Here is a 16,235-nt window from a genome sequence, read left to right as displayed (position 1 = left end):
GAGATCAGATAAACGACCTCCTCTTGCGATGAACCTGACACTTTGCCAAAGCCCACCCAAGACCTGCTTTCCTTAGTTACTGTTACCAGTTCTGTCAAGCTTTCACTTCGGAAAGCAAGTTTCCACAGAAAACCCATTGAGAGGACCCGTCAGTTACATTCACTTGTATTTGTCCAGACTATCAGATTGAACACAGACCAACCCCTTGTTAATCAAACGATTCCCAGGTACATTTAAGTAATTTAATTATAATCTTGAAAGAACCGTTTTATTTATATAGCCTGTCAGAGGCTACGGGTATCGTATTTGACAAATGAATGTTTACTGTGACCAGTGACCAGTTGAAACTGTGTATGCACAGTGCTTCCTGGTAACTGAATCAAATAAGTTGTCATCTTTTTTCCCTTCTCGTTGTGCTCCCACACCTCCCTAGAGGTCAGAGTTCTGCAGGCTACCTTCATCCTGACGTCACTTGCCAGCCTAATGTCAATGGTACTCTATACTCAAGGTTGCCAGATGCCTCTTTCATTCTCCAATCATTGAGTCATTGAGATATAAATGGCAACGATCCATAGTTGACGTTAAAATTTATATGTAACAGGAAAAGTGCTTATGCTAGCTAACAATAGCAATTGTCAGCATCCCTCCCACCGAGTTACCACTGGCTATTACTGACTAATTTTGGAGCCTCTTATCTCATCCAGATGTCAACAGCAAGGACCCCAGTATACAGTCCAGGGTTATAGTAAAGATACAAGGAATAATAAGGAAAATATTAGAGCATAATGATATCGCTCTCAGCGTAAATGAGAGAAGCCTCATCTGCTGCCAGTGGAAGTAAGCACCACTGTCATTACGGGGCAGGACTATTAGTGCATTGCTGAGTAACTAGCTAACAATTTTACTGATCATAATATTAATATTCATTATTACTGATCATAATATTAATATTCATTATTTACCTAATTTATGTGACATGGAAAACTGATTTGCTACTCTTTGCTCACTGTGCACACCGTTTAAAGGTTTTTTATTTTTGAAATAGGGATAGGCTATAACACCTAATTTTAGTTACAATCCTCACAGAAGGTAATGATTTCATATGAAAGCTTGAAAGACTTCATTGAGGTTAGCAACACTTGCTAGCCGCAGGACTTACAGTAAGAAAAAGTGGAGAGAAAAAAAGGGAGAAAGCGCAAATGAAATCAAATCAAATAAAGCTACACTTTCAAATTAGAGTTTTTCTTCAAGCAAGACACTAACTGCTTTGATGACTAAATAACCAACATACATATAATAGTAACCAAATATTAGAAAAACAAGACGGATATTATTGTGAGCAGCAAAACGTCAGCAGAAAAGGTCGTGGAGAAAGGACGTCTCTAAAATAAGCAGGCGGGCCTCAGCACACACGGTAATGCAGATTTAGAGTTACAGATTGCAAAATATTAACTCACATGTTTAATTATAGCAAATATTATCATTTAAAAGCACTTATGTATATCATATTCTTAAAATAATAACAAGGATGATAATAATATTTAAAAATACTGTAGTTATAGACAATGATATCGGCGATGTCGTCAAATACCATGGTATACAATATTATCGGATATTGTGACAACCCCATCTGTTACTCTCTTTCCTTTCTACCTGTCAGAAAAAAATATTCTAAATGAATTACAAATTTAGAGACGGTAGAATTATTTAGGGATATAACATTGGTAGAAACCTTTAATATTAAGTGCAACTTAGAATTAAATTTAAATTTAATAGGTAAATTCTTAACCATTAATATAAAGAGAAGCAGGAATACCTATAAGTTATTAGTCTTATTTGCACTGCACAATTGTACGGATCCTCTCGAGTCTGTGTAGCATAAGAATAGTTTCACACCAGTTTCAAGTCTCAAATCTCAATGTGCGTTGATTTTCATGCAAGATTAAATCCATGCAAATGTATGCATTTAAGAAGGCTAACTACAGACTGACAGACAGAAGTATTTATACCATACCACTGGGAAGACTGACTCAGAATTTTCCCATAAATCAAAAGCTTCCAGTTAGAAACATGCTGTATCACGTGGCTTACTTAATTAATTTCAGCACATTATTAGTGTTTATGGAGTGACCAAATAAATGCTTGGCCCCCTGCCAATGTGTATGCAGCTGTGCTGTGTGGTACAGCTGAACTAACAGCATTAAATATTTACATGCAGAGCTGACAGAAAATACCACTCAGTCAAGATACTTCATCACAAGTGATTTGCGGCAACGTGTTGTCTTCAATTTACAAATTTGATGTGACAGCTGAAGCCCAAGGACAGATGCTCCTTCCACCACTTGATCCTTGGACACACTCTGAATCCCAATTCCAGCCAATCAGATATGCAAATACATGGCTCATCGAATCAGGTGTTTGACACTGCGTAGAGCTGTCCGATAAAGTCATTATTTTTCAGTAGTGCTGCGAGATTTCATGTCCAGAAGACACATCCGTCCTCTTTCTTGCATGATAACCCTGAGAACCGGAACCTCCACGTAAATCAAACAGTCTACCTGACAACATTCCAAGACCGGATTTAGTGCAGGTTCTAAATAGGCCAAGTGCTAAACTTTACAGCAAAGGTGCACCAGAACCAGTTTAGGCCTACTTAACCAGTTGTAGCCTACAGTGATGAAAAGGAACGTTGGGAATGATCACTGCATTTCTATTCACCAAACTGTTAAAAAAAACATAAGCAGAGTTTAAGCTCAAGTGCTAGGAACCAACTGAAGTGGTACTTTTTGGTTTAAAAAAGAAAAAAAAAATGGGATTACAGAGAATATGCTAGCTAATAAACCAAACTAGAGCTTGTATGCAACATTAATATTTTGAGGGGGCAAACGGAAAAAAGATAATAATAATAAGTATTATTATTATTATAACTTTTTTTTTTTTTTTTATTAAACTTGGCTACAATTGAAAAAAAAAACCTGAAGGACAAAAACAAATAAGCATGTTTTAATAAAAGAAAACTTCAGGATTACACAGTCACACTGAACAATTACTGAAATAAACTGAATAATGAAAAATAAGAAAGTTGCCCACTCAGGTTCCTCTTTGCTGTGTTGATTTAACCAACGTTTCAGCAAAAGATGCCTTCCTAATTACCAATGAGTAGGCATAGACCTATTATAGGACTAATTGAAAACAGGTGAGACAAAACTGTATGACACAACAACACATTCAATATTTATAGAAGTATGCACATGTATAACAGATCTCTCTTATGTACTCAAGATGGCAAAATACTAATACACATACACTATACATGTAAAATAACAAAAATTATGCACAGTAGTGCTGTTGACTATAAGTAGGCTAGGTCTAGATATTGAAGCATATCAATATAAAAACAAATTGTACAAGTGTGCATCTAAGTTACACTGTATATCTGTATATTATATAGGCCTAAGTATTAATCTATATTGTTGAAAACATAATATAGTGAATAACAACACTCTGCATTACTTTTGTTATTTTACATTAATAGCGTTTAATTAGAGATTTTGCCATCTTGTTGTGTACATACTAGAGATCAGTTGTACACGTGCATACTTCATTAAATTTGAAGATGTCGTCGTGTCACATGGTTTTGTTTCACCTGTCTTCAATTAGTCCAATAATAGGGCTATGCTTGCTCACTGCTAATCACCCTAACAAAGGCATCTTTTGCCAAAACGTGGGTTAAATAAACACAGCAAATAGAAACTGAGCGTGCAATTTTCAGATTTTTCATTATTTACACTCATTATTTGTTAGTCTGCACATCTTTAACTTTTGGGAGTGTGCCATTTTTGTGCATGAAATAAATAGAATACTGAATATACAGTGTAAAGTCACATTGCTGGAGAGTTTTTTATATTGCCTATTGTTCCATAATGGAAATATCAATAGAGATGTATAAATGTTAGTTTATTATGTTACAGCATTATATGTTCTTATTTAAACCAGTAGGGTGACCTATTAATCTCATCCCTAAATCACCCCACAGCCCTCTAGTTAACTATCCAGGATAATTTTGCTTTTTGTAGTGAAGCTGTCAGCCTAGTAAGAACAAGAATTACGGGGAATGCTATACAAACATGCTGAACAACAGTAAAACAAACCAACAAAAAAAAGATCAAGAGTCATTCCATGGGAAATAGACAAGGCTGTCACGCCAGTTCCTCAGAACCCCTTCGTTTATAATAAATATTCCTTACCTATCTGTAAAGACAAAAACTGAAGCTAGAGCTCCAGATTCCAAATAGTTATTGAGAAATAAATAAATTGTGCAGAAAGAGTATATTGCATCATGATAAGTGAATAATCAGGATGATTTTTACCATGAGGGAATTCCATAAGGCTGATTACCTCACCTGAGGCCCATATTAAATAATATCACAATACTGTATTTGTGAATGTGTCATAAGCGTATGAATATGCCCATATATGACTTTTCATCATTAAAGATTTTGATTGATTTAATCTTGATTCAAGCGACATTCATATTTGGGACAAAACTGCACTCATTTTGTGTTCTTTGCATTCTGGATAGTTGATATAAATTAACTATTATTCAAAAAAAAATTTTTATTCAAATCCTTACATACAATCAGATAAGCGTTAACCCCCCAAACTTGCATACATTTTGGAACATCTCCAGACCTATGTATCTGTTAAACTATGCATGATACCACATCTAAAATTCAGGTCATTTCAATGTACAAAGACTTCCTGAAAGAAGTATGATGGACATTTGAAACACATAAACACATAAAACGCCTAAATCCTGGTTTAATTTTGATGGAGAGCCGACCGTCATTTATCTTGCCTGTATGCTTGATGATTTTGATTGCTGGAAGGGAGGTCGAATATTCGGCCTGCAATGTAATCACAATGGGTGTTCCATACACAAACATAAAACAAAACTGGCAGCTGGGCTCACTTCAACAGATTATTTATCAAGGAAATATACAAAATCAGACTGGATATTGATATTAAATCATTTAAAAAGTATACTGACAGTTAAGCAATATTACTTTTCTACTTTAGAATTCAGAAATTATTTTGCTAATTTGACTGGTTATGAGCATTTGTGCCTGCACTTAACACTTCACTAAAACCAGTGGGATCATTATAAAAATTCTAACCACATTGAAGGCATTATTACACATTTCATCACAAGAAAAACTCACTGTGAAATGTTTTAGATGTTAATTGGTTATAATTTATTCATTGGTTCATATATTTAGGTGTCGTAAAAACGTTACAGCTGCCAGCGTCATGAGGGACTAATAATTCTAGTCATTTCTGAAGCGAAATGGCACCAAAACAAAAAACAAAAAAACGGTGCTCGCTATCTTATTCAAAACAACCCCAGAAGGATTTTGTATTGCTGAAATGAAATGTTATTCAAATTGTAGCCAACCCGTCTTGACATAATCCTGATTGTTCAATTCTGATTCGTCCAAGTTATGCCAGAAAGAAGAGGTCCTATAAAATGTTTTCTGACATGGCCAGACAGCTAAACAATATTTTTAAAAGTATATATTTGTCTTGTCTACAGTGTGGTAGAAAGCATTTCAGTTTTACGAATGGGTGTTTTTTTGTAATTATGGTGAAAAAGAGAACTGGCCACATTGTGGATTCTAAATCCCTAGCAGCTAGAATGCCACAACCAGCCAACCTGCTGCCAATGTACATGTATTCTGGTGGCTAATTCACCAGAAAAACTTGTTTGAACAACAACATTTTTACATGCATTTCCAAGATCTTGTCTACTGTGTGGTATAAAGAATGTTAGTTTTACGAATGAGTGTTTTTTTATTACGGTGAAAAAGGGGAGGTGAGCCTGGTCGATTTGAGTCCCCCAGCTGCAATTAAATTTTGAAGCCACAGGGCCACTATACATTTTGGCGTGTTTTGAGAGTACACATTTTATTAAATGTTGCATCCCATAACAATACATACAAGTAAATTAATACAATATATTAGTTTTACTGTAGGAATACCACTAAATATTGGTTCATGTTGTTGAAGAAAAAAGATAACCCCACACTAAAAGTCGCATAGGTGATGATGCATTTCCCTCCAACAATAGTGATTACATACCAAGGGAAGTGGCAAATTTTTAACATTGTATTAAAGCAAACAACCGTTATATTCTGAAAAGTTACCAATTTATATGTAGTCATGTAGCTGTCTGAGCCATGGTCCCATACGACCGGCACCAACTGGACCAAACTGCAGATTTTGGTGCTTTATTTCAGTACTAACGTTACACTTGCTCTGCTGACTCAGTCAGCAACAGCAGGTACCGTTAGCACTCCAAAAGCAAAACAGTCCAATGTGTGGCTGTATTTTACCCAATAGGATTCAAACAATGGGACTTGCCTTTACAATAAAAAATATGTTTTTTAATGTAGTAGTTCAGTCTTTATTTGAAAGAACTTTGGCTGTGTCCGAAATCGCATACTATGTACTACATATACCATCATGCAGCACATTTAGTATGTGAGTAAAACGTACAATGGCTTTTTGGACATACTACATCGTCTTAGAAAAGCTCCACTTCCTTCCAGCACTCTGTACATTGATGATGGTGTGTGACAGGAGTGAAATATTTTGCACAACACCGCCCTATGCCATTACTGGTTGCTTGAATTGTTAACCATTGCAATGCAATGGTTAACGCAATGGTTAATGCAAGTGGGATACTCATGCCAACATAGTGTGCAGTGCATTTCATAGAAAGTAGTATGACATCATGGTATTTTTCACATATTTCAGTCATGCTATTGTTTTGGATGTGCTACAAATGATATGTAGTAGGCTATGCAGTACATAGTTTGCAATTCTGGACGCAGCCTTTGACCACATGAGTTTTTCCAGTGAATCAGAGTATCCTGCAATTGCCAACTTTGATCAGATGTTGTTACTGGTAGATGTAGCCAAATGTCCAATGGTGAGAATGATTTAGTCTGGGACGTATAAGTAGGCAGGAAAGGAGGAAAATGAAAAATAACCAAAGTGGGGACATGTGAAGTTGTACAGTATCTAAATTATGTGTGTTTACATGAGGTCAGAAGGTACAGAAGATAATGTTCTTAAGGGCTGAGTCTGTGGTCATTGGGGTTATTTCTGTAGGAAACCCTGAAAAGTGAAAAACTCTCGATGCTGTATAGGTATGGGGCATGCCACGCCAGGCCGTAACTTGGCAAATGGCATAGGTGCCATCCAAATTTACGTCTGGGGGTTGCGTTAGCTAATTACAGATTACTCATGTCACACAATTCTGAAGACTCTGTACTTGTCCTCCATTCCCTACAACTTTTCTCTTCGCCTAAAAGTACTGCATTTCATCCGCAAATACTCCTTTCTCACACATCCAACACAGTCTCACCTTTAGGAAGACTAATTAAAAGGTGTTAGAATTTTAAGCAGCGCGAGTTTGCATTCCGTCCAAAAAAAGCATGACGTTATGTGACAACTTCAATTAAAGACCTGCGTGGATCTTAGCTGGAGAAAATATTGCAATATTGTTTTTTTAATTACCCCATAATCACAATGCGATGAACATCCTTATATAAGGTCGCTTAGTGATGCCAGAGAACTATATCTATTCACATCATTTTAAGTTGGTTGGGTCTTAATTTTTATTTTATCTGTTAGGCTACTTACTTGTTACTATTATGTGTAGCGCGTGATGATTTTAGTTAAAGCTACAGTAGCAAGCTGGCTATGTTTGTTTAGCTATTAGCTGGACAACGACTGCAGCTACCGCTTTGTCCGGGTAACGGTAAAAGTTAGTCTAGCAGCTATTCTAAGATACTTAGTAATACTGAAGGCGAAGCTAGAGATAACAAAAAACAGACTATCTTTAATTGAGAAAGGGACCGCAATAACGTTAAACATACGGCAAGGCTCAATATTGACCGCGTTAGCCAACTTAAGTATGCAAATGTCAGTCTGGCACTGGCAAGCGCCACAGAAGCTAAACTTACTGTGAATGCAACTACTAAGCTAGCCAAGTTAGAAACTTGACAGGCTATGTTGGTGGAAATTCACGTGAATAAGGGAAACGTATCGACACAAAAGAACAAGTTTCTGCAATTACAGTTCGGTATCATTAGCTAGTCAGCAAACGTTATGTCAGCCGGTTAACGTTATTTCTGCGTTAACTTCAGCTAACCATCACACATGCTGACAGTTCGCTTTCTAGCTATCGATAAATACTCACCAACTGTAGCGACCGTGTCCCAGTCATCCAGCGAATAGGTCCTGCTGTTGGCAAGTGACAGCGATGCCGCCGCAGCGAGTGTGGGACTGGCTGTGTCACTGGCAGTGTTGTTGGCACCCTCCCGAAAAGAACTGCTTTCATTGTTCACTCCACTCTTAGCTCTAGATGATGCCATGTTCCGCCCGGGCAAACGTCAATCTACGTTACTTAGCCAAAATCTCTCTTGCTTGTTATCTGAACACAAGTATTTCCCCTCCGAAAAACGTTATCGATTTAACGCTCATTGATTCCGACCAGCTATCGTCGCCTTTCTTTGTCTGGACCGCAACAGCAACGACTCTTCTCGTTTCCTTCCCCTGCTGAATTGCATTACGTTCGCCTGGCAACTAGCTAGCTAGCTAGCTGCATTCCAGAAAGCGTCGATGTGAACCAATCCACCGATAAGCCCACTAGTTTCTGTCTGCAAACAATCACTAAAGAAATGAAACACAATCTAAAGCCAGGCTGAACTTCCGAATCGGGCTGATCCTCGCACGGTGCACTCTACAAGAGCTGGATGTGGCTAGAGTAATCAGCAGTCACGGAGCAGTAGTATTGTCTCTACAACATTACGCTAATGGTGACAGTCGCGCTATGGTATTTTAAAGGTTTGAATTATTTACTTCACTCCAACGCCCCGCTCAACGTAACATAAACCCGTGCTACCCATCAGTTAGCAGCAGTTTCAAACAGCTTTACACGTAACTAGCTGACGGGCTAACGCGCCAGACAAGGAAGGGAGACACAAAAGTTCAACTGTGATTGACAGGAAAGTAAACCAATACTAAAGGACAGGAGGCAAAAGATCTGACCAATGAGTTCACAGAAGAGGCGGATCTACTGCGAGAGGCGCACTCGCTTTTCGCTTTTTCAAGACACTGCTCCCACTGCACCACACCTTGGGAGTTGACCACGGGGAAAAAATGTGGAAACGTATCACGCGTCACGTGTTAATGAATTAAAACGATCGATGCTCATGGAATAGAACAAAAGGAAGCTATGTGCTGCAAGATCGTGCTATATACTCTGATGGAATTTGGAAGCTGCTTTAAATTTCAGGGACCAAAACTTTCATGATTTAATTTTGTCACAAGGAGGTTTAGAAATCTCGTTGGTTTTATGAGCTTAAACAAAATAATAATATAAATACTGACCATGAATTGCAACTCTCCTTAAATTAATCTGAGTTTGTCGAAAGTTGCCACCAGTGTTTAACATAATGTCACCAAAGAACAGTATACTAATTTTCCACTGCATTATTTGGGAAGCCACAGTGATTTGTAAGACATGAATTTAGCAGAACATCCTGTTTCCATTGAGAACGGTAAACTCATTGTAGAAGAATTACATTATAATCATGGTCTTGATTGTGTGCTGCCAAAGTAAGCTGAGTCAAGTAATCTCTGCTGTAATTTGTGCAAGACCTTATGGAAAAAGGGGGAACTCAGAGTTATTCAAAGTTCAGAGTGATAACCACAATTAAAGTTGAAAACACATAGACAATCCAATATCTGTAAGGTAAACAAAACAAAAAAAAACAAAAAACAATATGGGTTGCAAGGGTCCTTGTTGTTGCGTAAATGCAATGACTAATCTTTTTTGACACCTATTGGTAATCAAAAAGAATCCTTCACAGGGCAAGTCCCAGATTTGTTGAATGTATTGTGTGTTCTCTCATTCATGCTTTGGAATTACTCTGACTTCTCCACGTTAGTGTGTTAGACTTTTTCCCTGATTAATTAATCATTAAATAATTTTTATATACAAGAAAACAGTCTCTCTTCCTTCATGTTAAAGTGAGATTTCCACTAAATCATCCCTTCAAGCAACACCTCACCCCCAGCTCTAGCACCTGACATGGTCCATCTTAACCTAGTGTATGCACTAGACTTGCTTGCTTGCCCACTGTGGACCTACACTTGGACTCAAGTGTTATATTATTACTTCTTCTGCTTACTTTGTATTAAGTTTGATGTAGGCTCTGTCCCTAGCTTTGTACTAGCTTTGTTCAATTAAATAGAATTAAAAGCCAGAAGGAAGTATGATGTATAACGATCTGATCTCTTTGGGCCATGAGGTTTTTCGAATGAAGGTGAAGGACGGGGGCTGACTTAAATAGTAGAACATGAGCAGTTCCACTCTATAAGAGCATCTACAAATAGCACAGGATCCCTAACCCTGTACTCCAACAGGCAGGGTCACACCATCCCCCACAGAACGGACCAAAGCATTAATGGAGTTTACTGTCATAATGGATTTCAGCTATCAGTTCTGTTCAAAAACACAGCCAATGATGCATGTGTAGACACTTTTTCAATTTCTGCTATGTGAGATCTGCCTGGATGACTAAATCCATTAAAATATTTCAGTGTTTTTTCTTTTTTCATTTTTCTGCAAGAATAACACAGAGCACCATGCACTGAACAATCTCAATGGGCTTGCAACCCAAATGCACCACTGCAGTACTATATATTCAATCAGAAAACACAACAGTAGCAGTATAAAACTGTACTTTGCATGCAGGACAGTAATTCTTATGACATAGCTTTTTTATTCACACACACTGCACATAAAAACCTGATGGTTCTGTTTCTAAGTTGTTTTCTTTTTACCGAATTTGCATTAGGGCTGGGAGGTCTTTCCAGGATGTGAAAGATGTTGTCTCCCCTGGGGGAGGTGAAAATGCAGCTCCAAGTTGGAAATATAGTGCTTCCATTTTCTATTCAGCGAGGAGCAGCCTGCACGGCACACGCTGAACATAAAAGGTCTGTTCCTCCACAGCCTTTTCAAACATGCTCTTTAAATTGAAAGGCCTCTGATATTTTTGTCTTTTCTGCACTTGTTTTTCTTTCAGAGACAGGCCTGTTATGCAGCTTAACTAGAAATGGCCGATTGAGTAACTTGTTTTGCTCATACAATATTTTACCCCTCCCCCCTCTCTCTGTCTCTCACTCTCTCTCACACACACACACACACACACACACACACACACATATATATTTTAGTGATATTACATTTGCAATTCTATTAATGCTTTGCCCTCAACTTTGAATAATGATATAAAGCATGTTTTCCTTTCCCACTGAAAATGTTGTTTCCTTCCAGTTATAATACAGTGTAAGTATTAACATTAATGATGATTCACTTAATTTTGTTGTTCAATGGGTTATTATTTTTTTGACTGAGTGTATGTAATATTAATTGAATTTGAGCCTCAGTAAGACGATATGACAGCATTGACAGAGTTGTGGTGCTGTGGTAGTGTACCAAACAGAGAATAATTATAGCCATTGCACTCCTAAAATACTCTAGGCTTCACACTTAGCTGTCATCTGTGCCATGTGACCAAGCTGTTTCAGTTTTCTCTGGTTGGCAATGTGACCCTAAAGTCTTTGTAATCCAAGGAAGACACCAAAATTGACCATTTCAAATGATTGTATAACCTAAGCTACTGGCTTTTTTGAGAGCTCCAGTGGTACAGATCGGTAATTTAGAGTGATATAATAATGCCCCTTTCTTTCACGTTTTTAATCATGAAAAAACTATCAGTTATACCTATACAGAAAAAGGACAGCGTCTCCATATGTTTGAACGGAATATTAGCAGTTGCAGCTATAGACGGTTGTCGGTCCATTCAATCTGCTCAAACAATACAAAGACAGTGATAAGGCATGCTTTGCATTTGAGATTTGATTGTGTTTTGCATGTCTGATCGTAGGCAAAGCAAGAAGTGGAGTAGCCCCAGGAGAAAGGTTTTAAAAAAAATTATATATATATATATATAGCCTGGAGGATATAGCATCTGGCTGTAAAAACTGTTTGTTTGGTGATAAGCCCTCTCATATGGGAGGGAGCAGCCCTGCTGACCACCTATAGCAAATCATGTCTGGAATAGAGCAATATATTAATGACTGTTATGCCAGTGTGTCTAGCTGAGATATAGTAGATATTGATTATTCAATGGTATTTTTTCAGCACACAAACGTCCCTATGGGAAGAGACTCAAACATGATGTTTTCAAATATGAGGTGCACTGAAATATCATGCAAATCAGAAAAATAGACATTACCACTCAACGCCCTCATATGCTGCACACTAGAACATAACCAAGACAGTATTCTGTAAATTGCCCTGTCATATGTCTAAATGCAATGCCTGCAGCACTTCTCTTTATTGCTTGCTGGTGAGAGGGTGAGCTAAAACAGTGGAGAACTTTCTTGCTCTGATTTTCTCCCCAACATCTTGGGACAGACCAGCGTATGCCGCAGGTACACCTTTTGTGCTCAAATACTTGTTCTTCTATAACTGATAATAATGGTGACACCACCAAAGGCAATTACATTTTCTGATCAATAGCAAATTGGAGGGAACTAACACTGCAAGCCTGTCACAGAGCATAATCAAACAACTCATCTAAGATGAGCATCTTATTTATTGTTATGTAGTGAGAACTCAGCCGATGGCTACATAGACAGGAAACATGGCTCAACTTGGGAAGCGAGACACGAGAGGAGGCATTGTAACAGTCAGCCAGTGAAAGAGCTTCAGAAATCCTGAAGAGGAAATCAAAAGCTGTTACCATTCCTCAGCACATATAATCAGATCCAAGGGTTTAATGGGGAGTAATCATTTCCTGTTTCAACCTTTTGCCTCAAATGTATATAAAAGAGGACACTTGACTTGTAAGAGTATGCATACTTTTAATGCTGTCTGACTATGCCAACTTAAAAAAAAAATTGGTTTAAGTTCAAGAAAGCCAGAAGGTCATGTCAAGGAGAAATATAATCAGGGACTCTGCTGTCTATTAAATCTTTTCCCCTGTCCAGATATTTAATACATTTGCATTTCTTATCAAGTGATGTTTCAGCAGTTTGAATTGATTTTTTCAACTGAAGGTGGAAATGTTGAGTAAATCCCATCCTATTTCATGTCACGGAATGTAACATTCTGACACATTACCGGCAATTGCTAACTGTCCTTTAAATTCAACATGTAAAAGAGAGCAACACCATTGTAGGATTGTTTATGAGAAATCTATCTGCATATAGCCATGTCTGATGCATGGCATTAACCTAAATCCTCACCTACACACAAAGCCATTCAGTTTAATTATGGACAGCTCCATTCCAGACCATCCCTGTGTAAATGCTGTCTCAGAACAAACAAAACTGGTATTATTCACAATCATAACTAAAAGGAGGGATTTAATAACAAGGAGGTTAAATCCCTGGTGTGCACAAGCTTGAAGCAGAGGTGGACTTGAAGACAACCTAGAAGAAAAATGATATACTGTAGTCCATTTGGGCCACATAGTCCAAGGGTTTATAAAAAGGCTTCTGTGGGAAGTGCTGAAATGCTGGAGAGACCTTCCTTAGATATCAGCTGTTAAAGCTTCTGAATTTAGAGAGGCGCATGCTGACACCCCTCAGCAGCTGCAGCACAGGGAACCAGCACCCACCATATCTCTACCACAATGTCCACATGCATTACAAAAGTATTGCAGAACCTCAGTCAATGATAATCCTGTGGCCTAATCTCATACAGCTTTTGTTGTCTGATTATTCAATCAACGGTCTGCCTGCATACTCATATTTATTGAGCCAAATATCTTTTCAAACGGTTGAAGTGGAATGCATTTGGATGTTTGCTTGTAGTTTTTTTTTTTTGAACACTCATACAGGGAGTGTATGTAGTGTATGTAGTGCATTTGAAATGAAGTCTATGATCCATATTGATTTCACAATATTTAAAACATTACATTTTACTGTAATGTGTATTTAGGTTTCTTGTGCTGTTTATTCAGTGCCCTATGCAATTAAGTTACTCTTGCCCCCTAGCAAATACTTTTCAAATTGCAGTATGTTTTTTTCCAACATCCCATGTAATTGTGTCAAAAAAACTGATTTGAATTGGCTATGGGAAGCTAAATTATTCACATGCAGATCAACAATCAAAAAAGGCTAAGTTGCTTTTTTTGTAATAATGTATACATCTTATTTTAGTTTTTAAAAAAACTTGACTAACTATTACTGTTGTCTTGCGCAGTCTTGAATATTGATATGCAAATGCTTGAATCCCAGACATTCCTGCTTCAAGTGCAGATTTCAGTTATAATTCAGTGGCACTGTCATATAGTGGTTGAGGAGCCATAATTGAGGAGCCAGCAGGCAGCAGGTTTTATTCTCAGGTTAGTCACTGTACTTTTGAGAAAATTTACCTGCAATACATTTTTTTAATAATGAGGAGAAGAAAAAAAATATATTTCTGCAGATTTTTTATTTTTAAAATATGATTCATCAATAATTGTTTCCTTTGATATTACATAAGATTGTTCTCTGTACATTATCTCACAAAGAAGCCCGTTTGACATAAAATGTTTTGTACACTTCCTCTATATATTAAATGAATCAATGATTCAATGGCATGCTGTAATCCACTGATATTTAACTCAGTTCTCAAAGCAGTAGTGTGAACACCAGCCGGTGCTAATTCCTCAATTAGCACAATCATTTACTCCATTTGGCATTTCTTTAAAATCTTTGAATTTAATTTGCTTGACATTCAAATATCCCAATAGATTTCAGATCTGTGAAAATATATTGAATTAATCAGGGCCATTTATTTAAAACAGAAGCTGCTTCACATGCCAGTTCCCCAGGAAATGAAATGGACTCCCATGCTGCATAATTAGTCAGTTGTCCACTCTGGGGTCCAACATTTCCATTATAAATTACCATGACATTAAAAAAAAGTAAACCTTTCGTCCTATTTGAAAAAACCACACTTTTCCTCCTACCCTGTCTTTAATTGTCCTTCATCCATTCCTATATCATCTCTTTTCCTCTCAGCCTCATGCAACACATGCACACAGTAGACTCATGATGCTCAGTTTCACTGGCACACTACAGCAATAGTCTCAATTAACAGCACATCAATTCATCCTCATAGGATAGTATGCCCTCACGTGATTCCTAAAATGTGACATGACATGACATGACACTGGGCAAAAAATAGTTTTAGTGCCACTGGAATTAAATAGTGAGGAGAATATTTGGTGATGCTGTTCTGCTGACTGAATAATCATATTCCAAAATGTGTACTAGAAGTAAAACATCTGCTGATGTAAGAATCTGGTCATGTTTCGGTCTTATTTTCTCTGGACCCATTGGTACGGTAACACACACACACACACACACACACACCTGAAGAATGTTCCTCAGGCACAGCTTAACCAAAATAAATGAATTGCTTATTCTGACCTTATATCAGAGCTGTGTCAAACAGCAGTGAATACCCCTAAGTGTTTCAATGAAATTTCCCTGAATGACGTTCCCTTGAATGTGAAGAACAGGATTAGGTAAAGGAATAATTTTGGATCCTGCCCATACTCTTCCATCTGCAGCAGTGCAGGCATACACCCCAGACTGGAACTGGCAATAGCCACAATGGCATGACAGTAAAGGAGCCCATCTTGGTTTTTATCTCAAACAGTGGGCTTTTTGCTCTGAACAAAATGCAATGAATATGTTTGTCCTGCTGGTCTGCATCCAATGACATTGGATGTTAAATAGAGGAAGACCAAGCCCCTAACAACAAGCCCAACCTGATGAAAAAAATTAACACAACTTCCCTTTGGGACTCAATTTCCCAAAGAAGCCTGTGTGATCAAGCAAAGCTACGTAGTCTAGCCAAATCTGCACCGGACAGAGCGCATTAAAATTCTGATGTGTTCAAGAGTGTCCCTCCCCCATCCACCCCCTTTCCCCTTACTCTCTCCTGCCCTCCCGAAGACCATCCCTTTGGATCCGGCTTATGATTAGTGTCTGTGTTCCTAGGAAGTGTAGCAAGTGCAGCATAGCAAACTGAGAGCTGCGTTGCCTGTGAATTAAATAAAGAAACCATTGCCATTAGGGGATGGGGTGGGGGTGTG

The 16,235-nt window shown here is 37.8% G+C and overlaps 1 protein-coding gene across 1 annotated transcript in view; it reads right to left on the bottom strand.

The window, feature by feature from the left end:
* Positions 1 to 9,049, bottom strand: part of prkx (protein kinase X-linked) — a 51,727-nt gene extending 42,678 nt beyond the window's left edge. The window contains exon 1 of the mRNA XM_035394353.1: positions 8,267 to 9,049. Within this exon, the coding sequence (XP_035250244.1) occupies positions 8,267 to 8,441 (175 nt within the window). The 5' untranslated portion in view covers positions 8,442 to 9,049. The remainder of the gene's footprint in view (positions 1 to 8,266) is intronic.
* Positions 9,050 to 16,235: the final 7,186 nt, after the last annotated feature.

The sequence above is a fragment of the Anguilla anguilla genome, chromosome 15 (genome assembly GCF_013347855.1).
Source record: "Anguilla anguilla isolate fAngAng1 chromosome 15, fAngAng1.pri, whole genome shotgun sequence".
Classification (NCBI taxonomy): domain Eukaryota; kingdom Metazoa; phylum Chordata; class Actinopteri; order Anguilliformes; family Anguillidae; genus Anguilla; species Anguilla anguilla.
Note: the sequence above shows the minus strand (reverse complement) of the source record. Positions and strands in the feature narration are given on the sequence as shown.